The sequence below is a fragment of the Monomorium pharaonis genome, chromosome 5, assembly GCF_013373865.1.
Source record: "Monomorium pharaonis isolate MP-MQ-018 chromosome 5, ASM1337386v2, whole genome shotgun sequence".
NCBI classification, from domain to species: domain Eukaryota; kingdom Metazoa; phylum Arthropoda; class Insecta; order Hymenoptera; family Formicidae; genus Monomorium; species Monomorium pharaonis.
In genome coordinates, this window is record NC_050471.1 from 27,820,539 (window position 1) to 27,834,070 (window position 13,532).

A 13,532-nucleotide genomic window follows, 5' to 3' on the forward strand; every position below is an offset into this window, starting at 1 on the left:
ATCGCATTTAACATTCACTGTTTCAGACATAAGCAGGAAATTGTATTCCCGCTTATGAATAAAGCAGTAATAATCTTCCTTGTAATTGAATCTTCTTTAGAAAATTTTATTATCGTAAATTTCAACAAAATGTTATACTTTTATCCCGACATTATAGCCACCATCAATAAAGGGCACGATGTAATTAATGTTTAACATTCCTTTTTCCGTGCGCGAGGAAAGAAAAAAAAAAGGGAGGTAGTCTCGTCTCTCCATCCACGATTACAGGAGGAAGATCCGCGCGACTTCTCGCTTCCGACGTCATAACTCGATACGACTGCGGCGAGGTATATAAACGAGGGTATTCCCCGAGGGCCTTCCCTCTTCGCTGAGCGGGAGAACAGGTCTATTACCGCAAATCATTTTATTCGTAATAAAGTTTTTGTCGCCCGCGGAGGAACGTCGATGCGCCAACGTAACGGTCGGCGAAGGGATCTAATTATTTTATCTCGACGGCACGTGTTGATACTCGAATACGATGAGAGAACCACCCCTACTGTTCTTCCGTGAGAAGATGGCGCAGGGGGAGGAGAAAGGTTCCGCGCGCGACAATGCATTCCTTGGGCACTTCACCGTTCCCGACCCGACGTTCGTTTTTCACCCCCTTCCACCCGGTGACTGATGAACCCTTCGACTTTTCCAGACACGGGCTGCGAGTCGGCGAGCGAGAACGTGCCCCTGCAGGGCGCCCTGACCGCTGCGGTGCGGACGTCCGTGGGAGTCACCGAGATCTCGCTAACGTCCAGCACCACCAGCAAGACCAATAACGAGCAAGTGGCGCAATTGTAGGCCCTTCGTCGTGACTGCTTCTTGAGAGATGCACCGAGACACAGGCAGCGTTGGACGCGCCGCAGAGAGATTGAAGATGTGAGAGTTGTAGCGAAGTGCGCTGAAACATTGATATTTCTAAATTTTAATCTGTTATGGGAGATTGATGATCGTACTGAGATTCGAGGATCGCGAGGACGCTGAGCGTCCCGCCACGCGCGGTTATCGTTCACAGCATCTACCGTCAATGAGAGAGACAGCCCAGCGAGAAACGATAATAAATTCGACATCAATTCGACGTCGAATCGATGTCGATTCGATGTACTATTTCTCACTGGGGAGGTCCACTGAGAAAATAGTTGTTAACTTGACTAATTGTTCAACTTGATTAAGTTTCTTTAGTTCAAGTGTTTTGCGTATATAAGTTAAGTATATGTATAAATACTTGAGCTGAACAAATTTTATCCTAGTGCTGTTAATTTTTTTTTTTTTACATTAACATCAGCTTGGGAAAAATTCATACTTTATAGTTTGCAATGTGTTAGAATATGTATAATTAAACAAGCATTATATTTTAATGTAAATAAAATTTTATTAAAGATTATTTTAAATTTTAATGACAAAATTTTCAATTGATAGAAAAATATGTAATATTTGCTATAATAGCAGTAAAATAATTATAGTCAGAAATATCATTTTTATAATTATTATAAAAATGTTAATGATAATAGCCGTACATTTATAGTAATACCAACTATGAAGAAATTGTACTATAAATAATACATCTTTGAAATATAGCATTATTATTACTAATATAATAATTACGATTATAAAAACGATATTGCTGACTATTATTATTTTACTATGCAATTATAGTCACAAATGCAACACATTTTTCTATCAGTAAATTTGAATTAGCACTTAGGTGAAAATTTATCTACAACAGCAGGATCAAAAATTGAAAAAAATAAACAATTTTTAATTAAGTCAATAATAGCATTCTAGAGTGTCAATTTTTCTTATAAGATCAAGTATTCATATATTCAACTTGAATACAGAAATACTTGTACACTAGAAAAAAGATTTACTGAAGCTGATAAGGGTTCTAGGACAAATATTCTTTTCAGTTCAAGTACTCGTACATTTAACTTAAGTAGATAAATACTTGAACCGAAGAAATTTAATCAAGTTAACAACTTTTTTTTCCTCGACGTGCGGAGATCTCATTATCACGATCGCTGTTGTCGTTATTGTTACTGTTGTCCTTGTGCATAAATTATATATGTACACACACACACACACACACAAATACACACATACACACACACATACGCGTAAAAAAAAAAGACACATATACGTACGTGCATTTATCAACAACAAGTGTATACCGTGTGTCACCCACTAACTCTAGTCGTGAGCACCCCCGTGACTTGTATGATTTCGATTTAGGAGCGTAAATGTTGATCTCGCGTCAATTCCGCCCTTCGTTCATTTGACACACTCCACGTTTATTTATCGGACACGTTTAACACGCCCCCCCTCTCCCCACAACCTTCCCGCCGCAACCCCCGAGAGAGCCTTCCGACGAGATAATCGTACACAGAGTGGACAATAAATAAATGTACTTAAAGCGAGCGCAACTAACCCCCCTCCCCACCACCTCCCCCCTCCAAGAATATCAAGAATATCATACATGTCAGGGATGCACATTGTTTACGAATACGTTTCTCTCGACCGCCCCCTTTTTCCTACGCATGTCTTAAGGTGAAAAATTTTATCGAGGGTCTCAGCGAAATCGAAGCGCGAAATTTGCCTCGAATGTTCGTTCTCGTTTTCGAGATATATTACTTGATATATCCCTTCCGCGATACACAAAGAGAGATTCCTTTTGTATACACGTAATCGCCGTCTATATTCTCTTTTCCCCCTTCTTCCCATTACCGCCGGATTTCATAGGATTTTTGGAACGTTTGATCAATTTTTCTGAATAACCCGAGCGAGGAGGAAGAGCGTCATTATTGTGTCGGCGATTAAATCGCTTTCGCGATTGTCAAAGTCAAAGCGACGGCAAAAAAAGGGAGAGTACGAGAGGGAAAAAGAGAAAGAGAGAAAGAGAGAGAGAGAGAGAGAGAAAGAGAGAGATAGTGAGAGGGAGAGAAATATACTAATATCTTTTCTATTGTAACGAGAACGCGGCGAGAAAGAGAGACAGATCGGGAATAAAACAATTATTGAATGGCGTGTCGGAGAGTGTGCGATTCATTTCCACCCCCGTTATCCATCATTCCCGAAAACCACCGGTATAAATTCAACGAGTTCAATTTTCCCTTCCCGGGCCTGGAAGGGGAAGAGTAAACCGTTCAGGCTCCCACGTCGACCTTTCTTAAGAAATTGCGCGCAGCGATCGACAGACGTAAATGCGAGACTCGATAATTTGATGAATTTCGACGCCTATGGCGATTTCCTTCCTCGGGTATTCGCAACGTGCATTTCTTTGTATCGTTTATTGGATCGAGGGCGGAGTTCACGAGGCAAGAGCGGAATCGATATCTCTTGAAAAAATCGAAGCGTATCTATTAAATTTTATATAAAAAGAGTATTTCTGTTCGGATAATATCTTTACTTTTCTCGATAATGCTGAATACTGAAATGAGGTAATATGATATTAAACATTTAACTTATTAACATAAATAATTTTATATAGTTTTATATATATCACAAAAATAATATTATTATTTAATAATATATTTTATAAGTTAAGAAAAAATGTCGGACAAAAAATAACTTAAAAAATTTACAATACGTATTATGCTCTTTAGATGACTTATAATAATAAAATAAAAATATGATATTTTGCTGAAATTCAAAATTATCGTTGTCTTAAACATAAACAATAATATTTTCTAGAAACAAAAATATAATTTATAATTGTTTACAATTGTGTAAGAAAATACATTATTTTTAATTTGATATTAATGTTTGATTCTGTTTTTTTTTTCCTGTGACTAGTGCACTTCAAGAATTTTAAAGAAAAGTTCGTTTTGAAAAACAAATTCAACGTTGTTTTAACAAATAAATAGCGACGTATATGTCGGATGGAATAAATGAATATTGACATTTTCGGTCAGCGGACAGGATCTAATGATAATGTTTATGCTTTATATATTTCATTTTTATTTTTGTGTGGCCCACGATTGTTATTCAGCGATATGACCTTACGTCAAAAGTTCATTGCATTAATGTATAATTACTGTTAAATTAGTTATGCAATTTAATATCGCTGATACTAGCTGTAAGCGTACAAGAAATTTATTGCAATATTATTCATATATTCTCCTACATATGCAGTAAAGTATAAATCTGTTTCTTTTTTTCATTTTTTTTCCATTCTTGTCGTGCTAAAAGCGATTAAATTGCGAGTTTAATCGCCTTGCTTTTTCCGTAAATGATAATTTTAAACCTTTACAATTAAAAGTCACTGTATTGAATATTGTTCTACAATCTATTAAAATTTGAGATCACACATTATGCACATAGATTTGCTCAGTATTTTCTAAAAAAAAAAAATAAGGAAAAATAAGATTAGATGGATATATGGATTATCGATCAAAAAAAAAAAATACTACTGCGATGAGCTTCATTTCCTCGCTGCCGGAATGTAAAAATTACGTTAAGTGACTATTACCGGGTTAACTGGTAATTAAGGTGGGGTATTCATAGATCGTTAATGTCATGTTAAGTCTGGTCATGAGCAATCTTAAAATTTCATCCATCTAATGGAACGACCGTACAGCGTTTCTCGAGAGAGATAAGAGATAATTTTAGACCCAGTCCATAATGGAAGATTAGATATTAAAAATAGGAATTATAGAACATTTTCGTATTCGTTGTGCGTTACGTTTAATGTTCACTAAGAAAATTGATTTTGAAATTCTATAATTTCTATTCTCAATATCTAATATTTTTCTGTTCCTGTGCACAGGACAATGTAAGATTAATACCGGTCCAAATCAAATAATAAAGTTGCTCTTAATTTAATTTTTCTCTCTGTACAAAAATATGTGTCAAGCAATGAAAATTATCAAAAACATTTATTATCAGAAACAGCATTAGTCGCTAACATTAATTACTACAATTAGATTACTACTTACAATTAGATTGACTCTAATCTCCGCTCGCTTTTCATCCTCCTCTAATTCCAAAAACGAAACAGAGATAAAGAATTTAAACCAAGAGATTAAAGTTAATCTACACGTTGTCTTTTCTCCGCACCGTCGGTCGCGCGTAAGTCGGCTGGCCCAATCATGTGTTTTATCATTTTCGTCGACTCACAGTTGCATAATGGCTACATAAATATGAATAAACTCGCTCCTGATGCGACCTCGCTCGTATCATATGACGCGTGCACGTTCGCTACCCAATCGGTTGTATCGGTAGTGCGAGCGCTGCCGAACTCACGCGATCCGGACTCGTGCTCCGGAGTTCTCAGCATTCCTCCTCGGTCGGATGAACCAGACTGCACGCAAGATGATGGCTTTTTCCTGGCGTCTGCTGTCGGCCGCGCGACTGGTACGTGAAAAAAAGAGTAATTCGTAAGAGCGGCGACGTTACGTTGTGTAATAGATAGGGGGACTCTTCCTTCTTATTAAACTTTAACAGAAGTTTCTGTTATTGACCGGCGTGACGAAGCCGACTTCGGCCCCCGAGTGAGAGCTGCTGCGCGTGTTGACGTAAAAAATGAAAAGTGTGGAAAGAAGTTTCTCTTTCTTTTCTTCAACTTTTTTTTTTTTCATTTCGAGAATTCACGTTTATCTTTCGTAAACGTTGTGCTTGTAAACGGCGAGAGAGACGGGGAGGAGCGAGCGGGAAGAACCGTCGCCTTGAGACGGTTTAGTGTGAAGGAACTTTAGTGAAGAATGTGAGAAGTATGTTGTCACAGAGAGCACCACGTGCCGACTGCCGCTATCAACAGGCCGCGCACCGGATTGAACTCTGACATCGCGAGTGCGTTGCCGGAATAGGAAGTTTGAATTGAAAGAAGGAAAATTACAACTTTATTTTTTAATAAGTAATTATTCGTTTTCTTTCTCTGTCACAAAAAGGCTGACAATTTCCGTGCAATGGAAAAAAATGTTGTTAATTTGACAACTTGCTAGATTTTTTAACTTGATTAAATTTCTTTAGTTCGAGTATTTAACTTAAATACATAAAATACTTGAATTTTAATTTAACTATTTATATATTCAAATAAAATACATAAATAGTTGTATTGAAGAAATTAGGTTGAAAAATTTAGTCAAATTAACAACTTTTTTTTCTCAGTGTATTGATAATCTTCAATTCTTTAAGTTTAAGAAATAAAAAGAAAAAAGAAAACCTTGTCTTCTATAGTGCATACAATTAATATTCATTCTATTATTCTGTTATTCTAACCGTAATCTTTTTATCGATAGCAAAAAGAATCTAAAAAAACTTTTCTTAAAAAATTCTTTTGTCATCCCATTTGTTCTAAAAACAAGGAAATCCTAAAGTAACGAAATTACCGATGTTATAGGGTACAAAATTTTCCAAATTAAAAACTTTACAGAAACTGCAAACTTTCTTTCTATATAGAAATAATTAATAGGAGTCTTTCAGTTGAATGTACACACGGGATATCCAATTTAAGTTTAAAAACAAAAAATTGAGAAACTACAATATCAATAATTTTGAAATTTTCTTTTTCATATTTCAGTTAAATATTCTGTGATTTATTCTGGTGTGTACTTTAAATAAATAAAAAAGTTTTCAATTTGCAAGCTTTGTCTTTAATCTTAGGACAATTATAAAAAACATACACATATTTCGAAAAACAAATATATCAAGTATATATATATAAGTTGTAAACTATATTTTTAAAAATTCTAATAAAAATAAAATAATACCGAAAGCAAGTATATCCCTTTAAAAATTTAAAAAATTCACCATTATGTCAGCAATCGTTTTTTCTACAAGAGGAATCTTTCTATACTTTATAAAAATTCGCGGTGAGAGAGAAATTCTTTTTGAGTTTATAACGATTATCTGTGCTGTTCGGATTATGTTCACTTCTATTCAATGTAGATTAACTTTAATCTCGGTTTAACACATTTTTTACACTTTTTTTTTTCAGAAAAAAATTTCTAGAATTAGAAAAAGATTAAGAGTAAATTGAATTGAGATTAAAGTTAATCAATATTGGAAAAATGTACATTAGTCTTTTAGAGAATCGGGCGGACAACAAAACAATCTCCTCTGATCGATTTCGACTGAAATTTAGTTGTTCAAAATCGTTATTGCTACTGCACGCGACCGCGAACGGTGTTTGCCGGTATCCGCCAGATTTAGTGAATAAAGCGGATGTGGTAGCAATTCGAAGCCCAATTCATGAATTTTTACCACCGCAACCGCTGAAGTCGATATGTTGTCTTGAAACGCCAATTTCTTCGAAGCGTCAAACACAATCCACTTGATAGAGCGACTCGAAATTTTTATGGCAATTTTATAAAGAATGAAACAATTTATCGAATTGAAAATTACGCCACTTATGCGTCACTAAAGAAACTTTTCGAATCATTCACGCGCGCGTACGTAAACGCGCCATGCGAAAAGAACAGTTTTGTTATAGCTTTTAAAAGTACCTAATTAGATACAGATGAAAAAATAATTTTATGTTAATGAAATTATTTTTTCATCTGTATCTAATTATGTAGGATGCTTAAGCGTGATAATAATTCTGCAAAAAGTTTTAGCATTCTAGCAATCAGCTTAAACATCCAATATAATTTTTTAATGGTCCAACATAATTATAATATTTTTAGCAAACTCATAATAATTGTAACTAGTTTTTAAATTAGCAGATTAATTATTATAAATTTTTAGAACTAATAATTTACTAATTGCAATTAAGAAATACAATCATTGGGTTTGTTAATTAATTTTGCATACGGATTGCGAGTAGCATGCTCCAAGATATTTGATGTGATTCACAATAGCTGAAAATTTTACGTGATTAATTAATTTTTATTGAACTTAAAACGTCACGATAATTAATTGTGTTGATATGCCAGATTCGATTTGGCAAAATGGAAAAATTTTACTGAATAAATTTGTTTGTAAAATATGTTAAAGCAAACAGTTTATTTTTCTGTTAAAGCAAACAGTCCATCCATAACAAGTGCATTTCGTTGTTGAAACAAATTTACCGCTATTGAAATGTCAATATGAAGAATAAACAAAATTAGAAAATAAAAAATGAGAGAAATGGAGAAGTTTTATTATTGATTTATATGAAATAATTTATAACTCTAATAAAGCTATAATTTTATCAAATAAAACCAGTTTTCTCAACAAATATTTTTGTCGTCTGTATTAATAAAAAAATTAAATATGTATATTTAATTTGCACAGACATCTAAATATTTGCTGTATCGACAAATTTTTTCCTTCCTGCAATAATAAAAATTGAAAAGGGAACCACGATTTTTGTCAATCGAGAGGAAAACAATTGAGATTCGTAATTCAGAAATAATTATTTCGTTTTATTTCACGCAAACCATCACTCAATTTTTTTACACTCCAACCCAAAAAAAACTGTATTATTATTGCACATTATAATACTAATTATTCTACAATTTATTAATATTTTAGATCGTTATGTATATAGATTTATTACTCAGTAGTTTCATTTAAAAAATTACGAAGAAATTGGAAAAAAAACGTAGGTATAGATTTTCAATTAACAGAGAAAACTACTGCGACTGAGCTTTCCTCGCTGCTCGATTATATAAAAACTACGCCAGGTGACTATTCCCAGGTTAAAGAAAGGAATAATGTAATAGAGGTGGGACAGCTTGTACAAACGAGCGAAGCAATAAATCAACAGAACCAGACGGAAAATACATTACGTACCGTAAACGAAGCGGTAAATTGTCTCTGAACCGATCAAAACCGATCGCGCCGTTTATCCTGATTTATTTCAATCCGATTACAAATCGAGAGGACATTTCAATTAATTATACGTTGTTATTTCGCAATTTTCTATCTTTATTTTCTTTCGCATTATCTTGTCATGTCATCGTAAGATTTTTCCTAATGTTGTTAATGCCTCACCGTCTCTTAATTCGCGTCATCCTTTTCGTGTTGGATTACTGCCTACTGAATGCATTTAACTTTATCTCAACGTAATTGTTAACACTATCTTTATTGTCGGCGGGACTTCTGTATTTGCAGGCCGAACGATCGCGCGATCCGATACGGCGTCTTTTGTCGGTCAGCTCGTTTCGCTTCGGCCAAGTGGTACCTTTCAAATTGACGGACATCGGCGAGGGCATACGAGACGTCACGGTAAAGGAATGGTACGTGAGAAGTTTAACGTAATTCCGAGAAATACGCCTTTTCACGGATGCATGGTATATATACTCAAACATGTTTATTTGGTTCTGAATGCGCGAGATCCTCCGCTTCTAAATCCCGGATTTACTCGAACGAAGTGATTTCTTAGATGGGGAAAAGAAACAACGCTATAATGTTCTTCAGTTTTCGATGATCTATTTTTTTTTTCAGTTTTTGTAATTTAATTTGGAGGTTTTTTTTATTCGGATTTTTCAAATTTAGATTAGTGTTTAAATTATGTGGCACTTTTTTAATAATCGTGTCCAGAATATTTTTACCTTCATTCTGAATTCGACAAAACTCCTCTTTAAGAATAATATTTTTCTGTTTCATTCCATGTAAACTCAATTTGCAAATAATATCATTATTTATTCGATGATTATTTAGAATGAAACTTGATTAAAAAATTACAATTTAATACAAACAGCTTTTCAGAATTAACTTTTAATGTAACTTGAATTAATTTAATCTTAACGCAAATTTTTACGTATTTAAATTAAATTTATAAGCCACACAAAACACTGTAATTTAATTTAATTAAAAAAAAAAAATTAACTTACTAAATCCCGGATTTAACAATACGTATCTGATCTGCTATTGACAGTCGAATTTCAATATCAGATTTTCAATTTATGCAACTTTTAGATTCTATTTCCGGTACAGGTTCGTGAAACCCGGGGACCGTGTTGCCGAATTCGACGAGATCTGCGAAGTGGCGAGCGACAAGGCCTCGGTGACCATCACGAGTCGCTACGCTGGCCTAATCAAGACTCTGCACTACAATGTAGACGATGTCGCGTTGGTCGGGACAGCGTTATGTGATATTGAGTTAGAGAACGATTCGGGCGACGGTACGGCGGATAAAGATCACGCGGGAGAAACCGTAAAGAACACCGAGAACCAAACGACTGGCAATTCGGAGACGAGGGAGATCGGAGAAGATGCGGCCGAGTCGGAGATCAGCACCTCGAGGGAAGGGAAGGTGTTGACAACCCCGGCGGTGAGGAGGATAGCCAGGGAGAACAATGTGAATCTGAATGACGTAATAGCGACAGGCAAGAATGGACGAGTGCTCAAGGAGGACTTGCTGGCACACCTGCAGAAAATTTCCGCAGGCGCGAAAGCCGAGACGGACGTTCCGTTGTCCACGAACGTGTCAGGAAAACCGATCCCCCTTAAGGGATACACGAAACAGATGTACAAAACTATGACAAAATCTTTGGTGAGTCATTGAAACACTGAAGCAGTCTATCCTAATACTATCTGACAATTAAATTGTACGCACAACTTTTCATAAAACGGTATATCAGCACTTGAATATTATTATTATATTTTACTCTAATCACATTTTATTTATTTCGTTTCTATATTAATAATCAATAAGTTTTTAAAATATTTGAATATTATGAAGACTGTCACACTCTCTTTAATTTCGAAAAGATTCATTAAAATTTAGAGATTTTAATAATTTCAACTACATTAAAAAGTGTTTAATTTCAAGATATTAAAATGTTTGTTGCTGCCTCTGTTTTTAAAATACTTAAAAATATTTTAGTTTTAATATTTATATTTAAAACACTCGTTTAAAACTAAAATATTTTAAAGTATTAAAAAAAAAACGGAGACAGAAATAAAACATTTTAATATTTTACAATTACACATTTTTCTTAATAGACATTGTTTTATTTATAAGATTTCTTGTAGTTTTACAGCAACCTTTTTTCGTGAAATCTAAGACACCCTAGAACCTCTCTTTCAAAAACACTAAATTCTATTTCTACTTTAATTTTCTCTTTTCCTCTTTTCTATTAAGTTTCCAATAATACACAATTCCAATTTTTTAATTGTTCCAACAATATCTTTTAATAAACTTCCATCTTTTTTTAATATCAAATGTTTCCAAATATAAATTCACCAAAGAACAGCTCTATCTTTACTGCGAACCTCTCGGACTCTTTTAGAGTATACCGCACTTCGTCTACAGCGACGAATGCAACGTGGACCAAATGGTACATTATCGGAACGAGTTGAAGGGCGACATGAAGAAACGCGGAGTCACTCTGACCTTTATGCCGTTCTTCATAAAGGCAGCCTCGCGGGCGTTGGAAGAATGCCCGAAGTTAAACGCCTGGTTGAATGAGGAAACGCTATACGTCCTGGACAATCATAACATTGGCATCGCCATGGACACACCGGATGGCCTGGTGGTGCCGAATATCAAGAACGTGCAGCTTCTCAACGTCTTCGAGATCGCGCGGGAGCTCAACAGGCTTCAGGAGTGCGGCAGCAGGTCGTCGATACCGCTCGCCGACCTCACCGACACGACATTCTCGTTGTCCAACATAGGCGTGGTGAGTGAGGCGCATAGAAGACACAAAAAAGAAGATTGATGTGAATTACGAATTAATTTGACGATCTAACAAAATTATTTTGAGATCTGCATTCAACTAAATTATCAGATATTCTAGCAAAACCAATTATCCGTCCACACAGAGAGAATTTTTGTTAAAACACTTTAAAATCATGGTAATCGAGGAAGCATATGTTTTGAAAAATTTTACTGTAATTTAGATAAAATTTAACCAAACAATTTTATATTTTATTTTGAGATATTATTAAATCAAAGAAAATGACATAAAATTTGATTGAAATACCACGTGCCACTTTAGTAAAATTTAAGTGAACAATTTCACATTATATGCTTGACATGTGTCTAGCATATGTTGGATTAAGGCCGACAACTGAGCTCGGATTTTCTTGAGCCAGAGCAAGTGCAGCTTGCTGAAGGTTAGCGATCTCTTTTATTTTTGCAGAACAAGACTTGTCTGACTTGAGGTTGGACTTTCTGGGCGACATAACGGACTTTATATCATAGAATTTGTAATAAATATTTTAATTTTAAATTAAGACGAAATTTTACTAAATTTTATTAAAAGCAATAAAATTCTTCAAAGTCCACATTGTGTCTACAATTACCATGATTTTGAAATAAATTCTAAAAAAATCTTACCACGTATGGCGAGATACAACGCGTTAAATGCAATTTTAATGACGTCAAACGTTGATTCATTTCTAAAAGTTTGCTTGTTGCTTCTTCTCCTTTTCTTTTTTCTCTGGGTATTACATTTCTATCGAAACTGCTGTTCTTCGTATCGGCTTAATCAACTGTCGACTTCTAGATCGGCGGAACGTACACGAAGCCGGTGATCGTGCCGCCGCAAGTGATGATCGGTGCATTCGGAAAGGCGCAAAAGCTGCCGCGATTTGACAATCTGGGAAATATAGTTCCAGCCTCCATAATGTCGGTCAGCTGGTCCGCGGATCATCGTGTCATCGACGGCGTAACGGTGGCTAAATTCTCCAATCTGTGGAAGCACTATGTAGAAAATCCGATACATCTGATGAGCGGAGTGTGAAACTGTCTTGGACATGTATATGTAAATGGGCATTTTAGTTCTTACGTCACTCACATAACTGAAAAGAAAATCAGCATTATTGACATTCGTCATAAACTTCCTAATCTTTTTTGAGAATATACGGAAAGCTCAAGATAAACGTATAGCTAAAAGTAAAAAAAAAAACGTATTCAGCTTTGTATATGAATTTTGTACATACTGATACCTTTTTTCTTATGTAAATATGGCGGTCGACATGTAGATTCTGCATATAGACGCGGTATTTATGTATACGCGAGCTATAACATCCATTTTTAAAACTAACTTAAAATATAATTTTTCTCGCAATTTTAAGTATATCATGTCAAAATAACTGAACATAATTTTGTAAAAAAAAAAACTTGTTAATGTTATTTTAAACTTTCAAAATTTAATGACAGAAACTGTACTAAACTGGAATCAGCATTTGAATGAAAATTCACCACAGTAAGCATTTCATGAATTTTTCAAGTTGTAGATTTCTACGAATTTACCGTGCGAGAAAGTGTTATCTCGCGAGAAAGAGTCTTGTTTCTTTACATAGCGAAACAATTATTAAGTTTTATATTTTAGTCTATGTTTTTGTTTATATTTTATGTTTTACTCTGTCCGTTTTATGTTTCAAATGCCATAAGACATGTCATAACATCAGTTTTGTTAATACCTTATTTTTTACGTGTATTATCGTCTTTTATATTATACCTATCTGTTTTGTAATTAAATTTTTGTATGGATACAATAAAATTATTGAATTTTGAAAGAGCGTTTCGAAAAACCGAAATTTTTTACAATGAGATACAAAATAATTTAATAGATAATAATCTTTACTCAAAATAAAAATATTTATTTTTAAGATATTAAGATATTAATTTTAATATA

The 13,532-nt window shown here is 34.4% G+C and overlaps 2 protein-coding genes across 7 annotated transcripts in view; both read left to right on the forward strand.

Moving 5' to 3' along the window:
• The window catches only part of LOC105836062 (metabotropic glutamate receptor), a 38,461-nt gene extending 35,409 nt beyond the window's left edge, over positions 1-3,052 (forward strand). For 5 of the 6 annotated variants that reach the window (XM_036286997.1, XM_036286998.1, XM_036286999.1 and 2 more), the window contains one exon: positions 683-3,052. In XM_036286997.1, the coding sequence (XP_036142890.1) occupies positions 683-828 (146 nt within the window). In that variant the 3' untranslated portion in view covers positions 829-3,052. The remainder of the gene's footprint in view (positions 1-682) is intronic. The other variant, XM_036287000.1, reaches the window with a different exon arrangement.
• Positions 3,053-5,299: 2,247 nt separating this feature from the next.
• LOC105831469 (lipoamide acyltransferase component of branched-chain alpha-keto acid dehydrogenase complex, mitochondrial) lies at positions 5,300-13,014 on the forward strand. The gene is made up of 5 exons (XM_012671614.3): positions 5,300-5,376; positions 9,058-9,182; positions 9,883-10,441; positions 11,181-11,570; positions 12,399-13,014. The coding sequence occupies exons 1-5, from the start codon at positions 5,314-5,316 to the stop codon at positions 12,633-12,635; spliced, it is 1,374 nt and encodes a 457-aa protein (XP_012527068.2). The 5' UTR covers positions 5,300-5,313; the 3' UTR covers positions 12,636-13,014.
• Positions 13,015-13,532: the final 518 nt, after the last annotated feature.

Excerpts from the sequence above, each read along its gene's own strand:
- LOC105831469 (XM_012671614.3), top strand. The coding sequence starts at position 5,314 with ATGAACCAGACTGCACGCAAGATGATGGCTTTTTCCTGGCGTCTGCTG. Across the intron at positions 5,377-9,057 it reads TGCTGTCGGCCGCGCGACTG|GCCGAACGATCGCGCGATCC; the intron begins GTACGTGAAAAA and ends CTGTATTTGCAG. Across the intron at positions 11,571-12,398 it reads CGTTGTCCAACATAGGCGTG|ATCGGCGGAACGTACACGAA; the intron begins GTGAGTGAGGCG and ends GTCGACTTCTAG.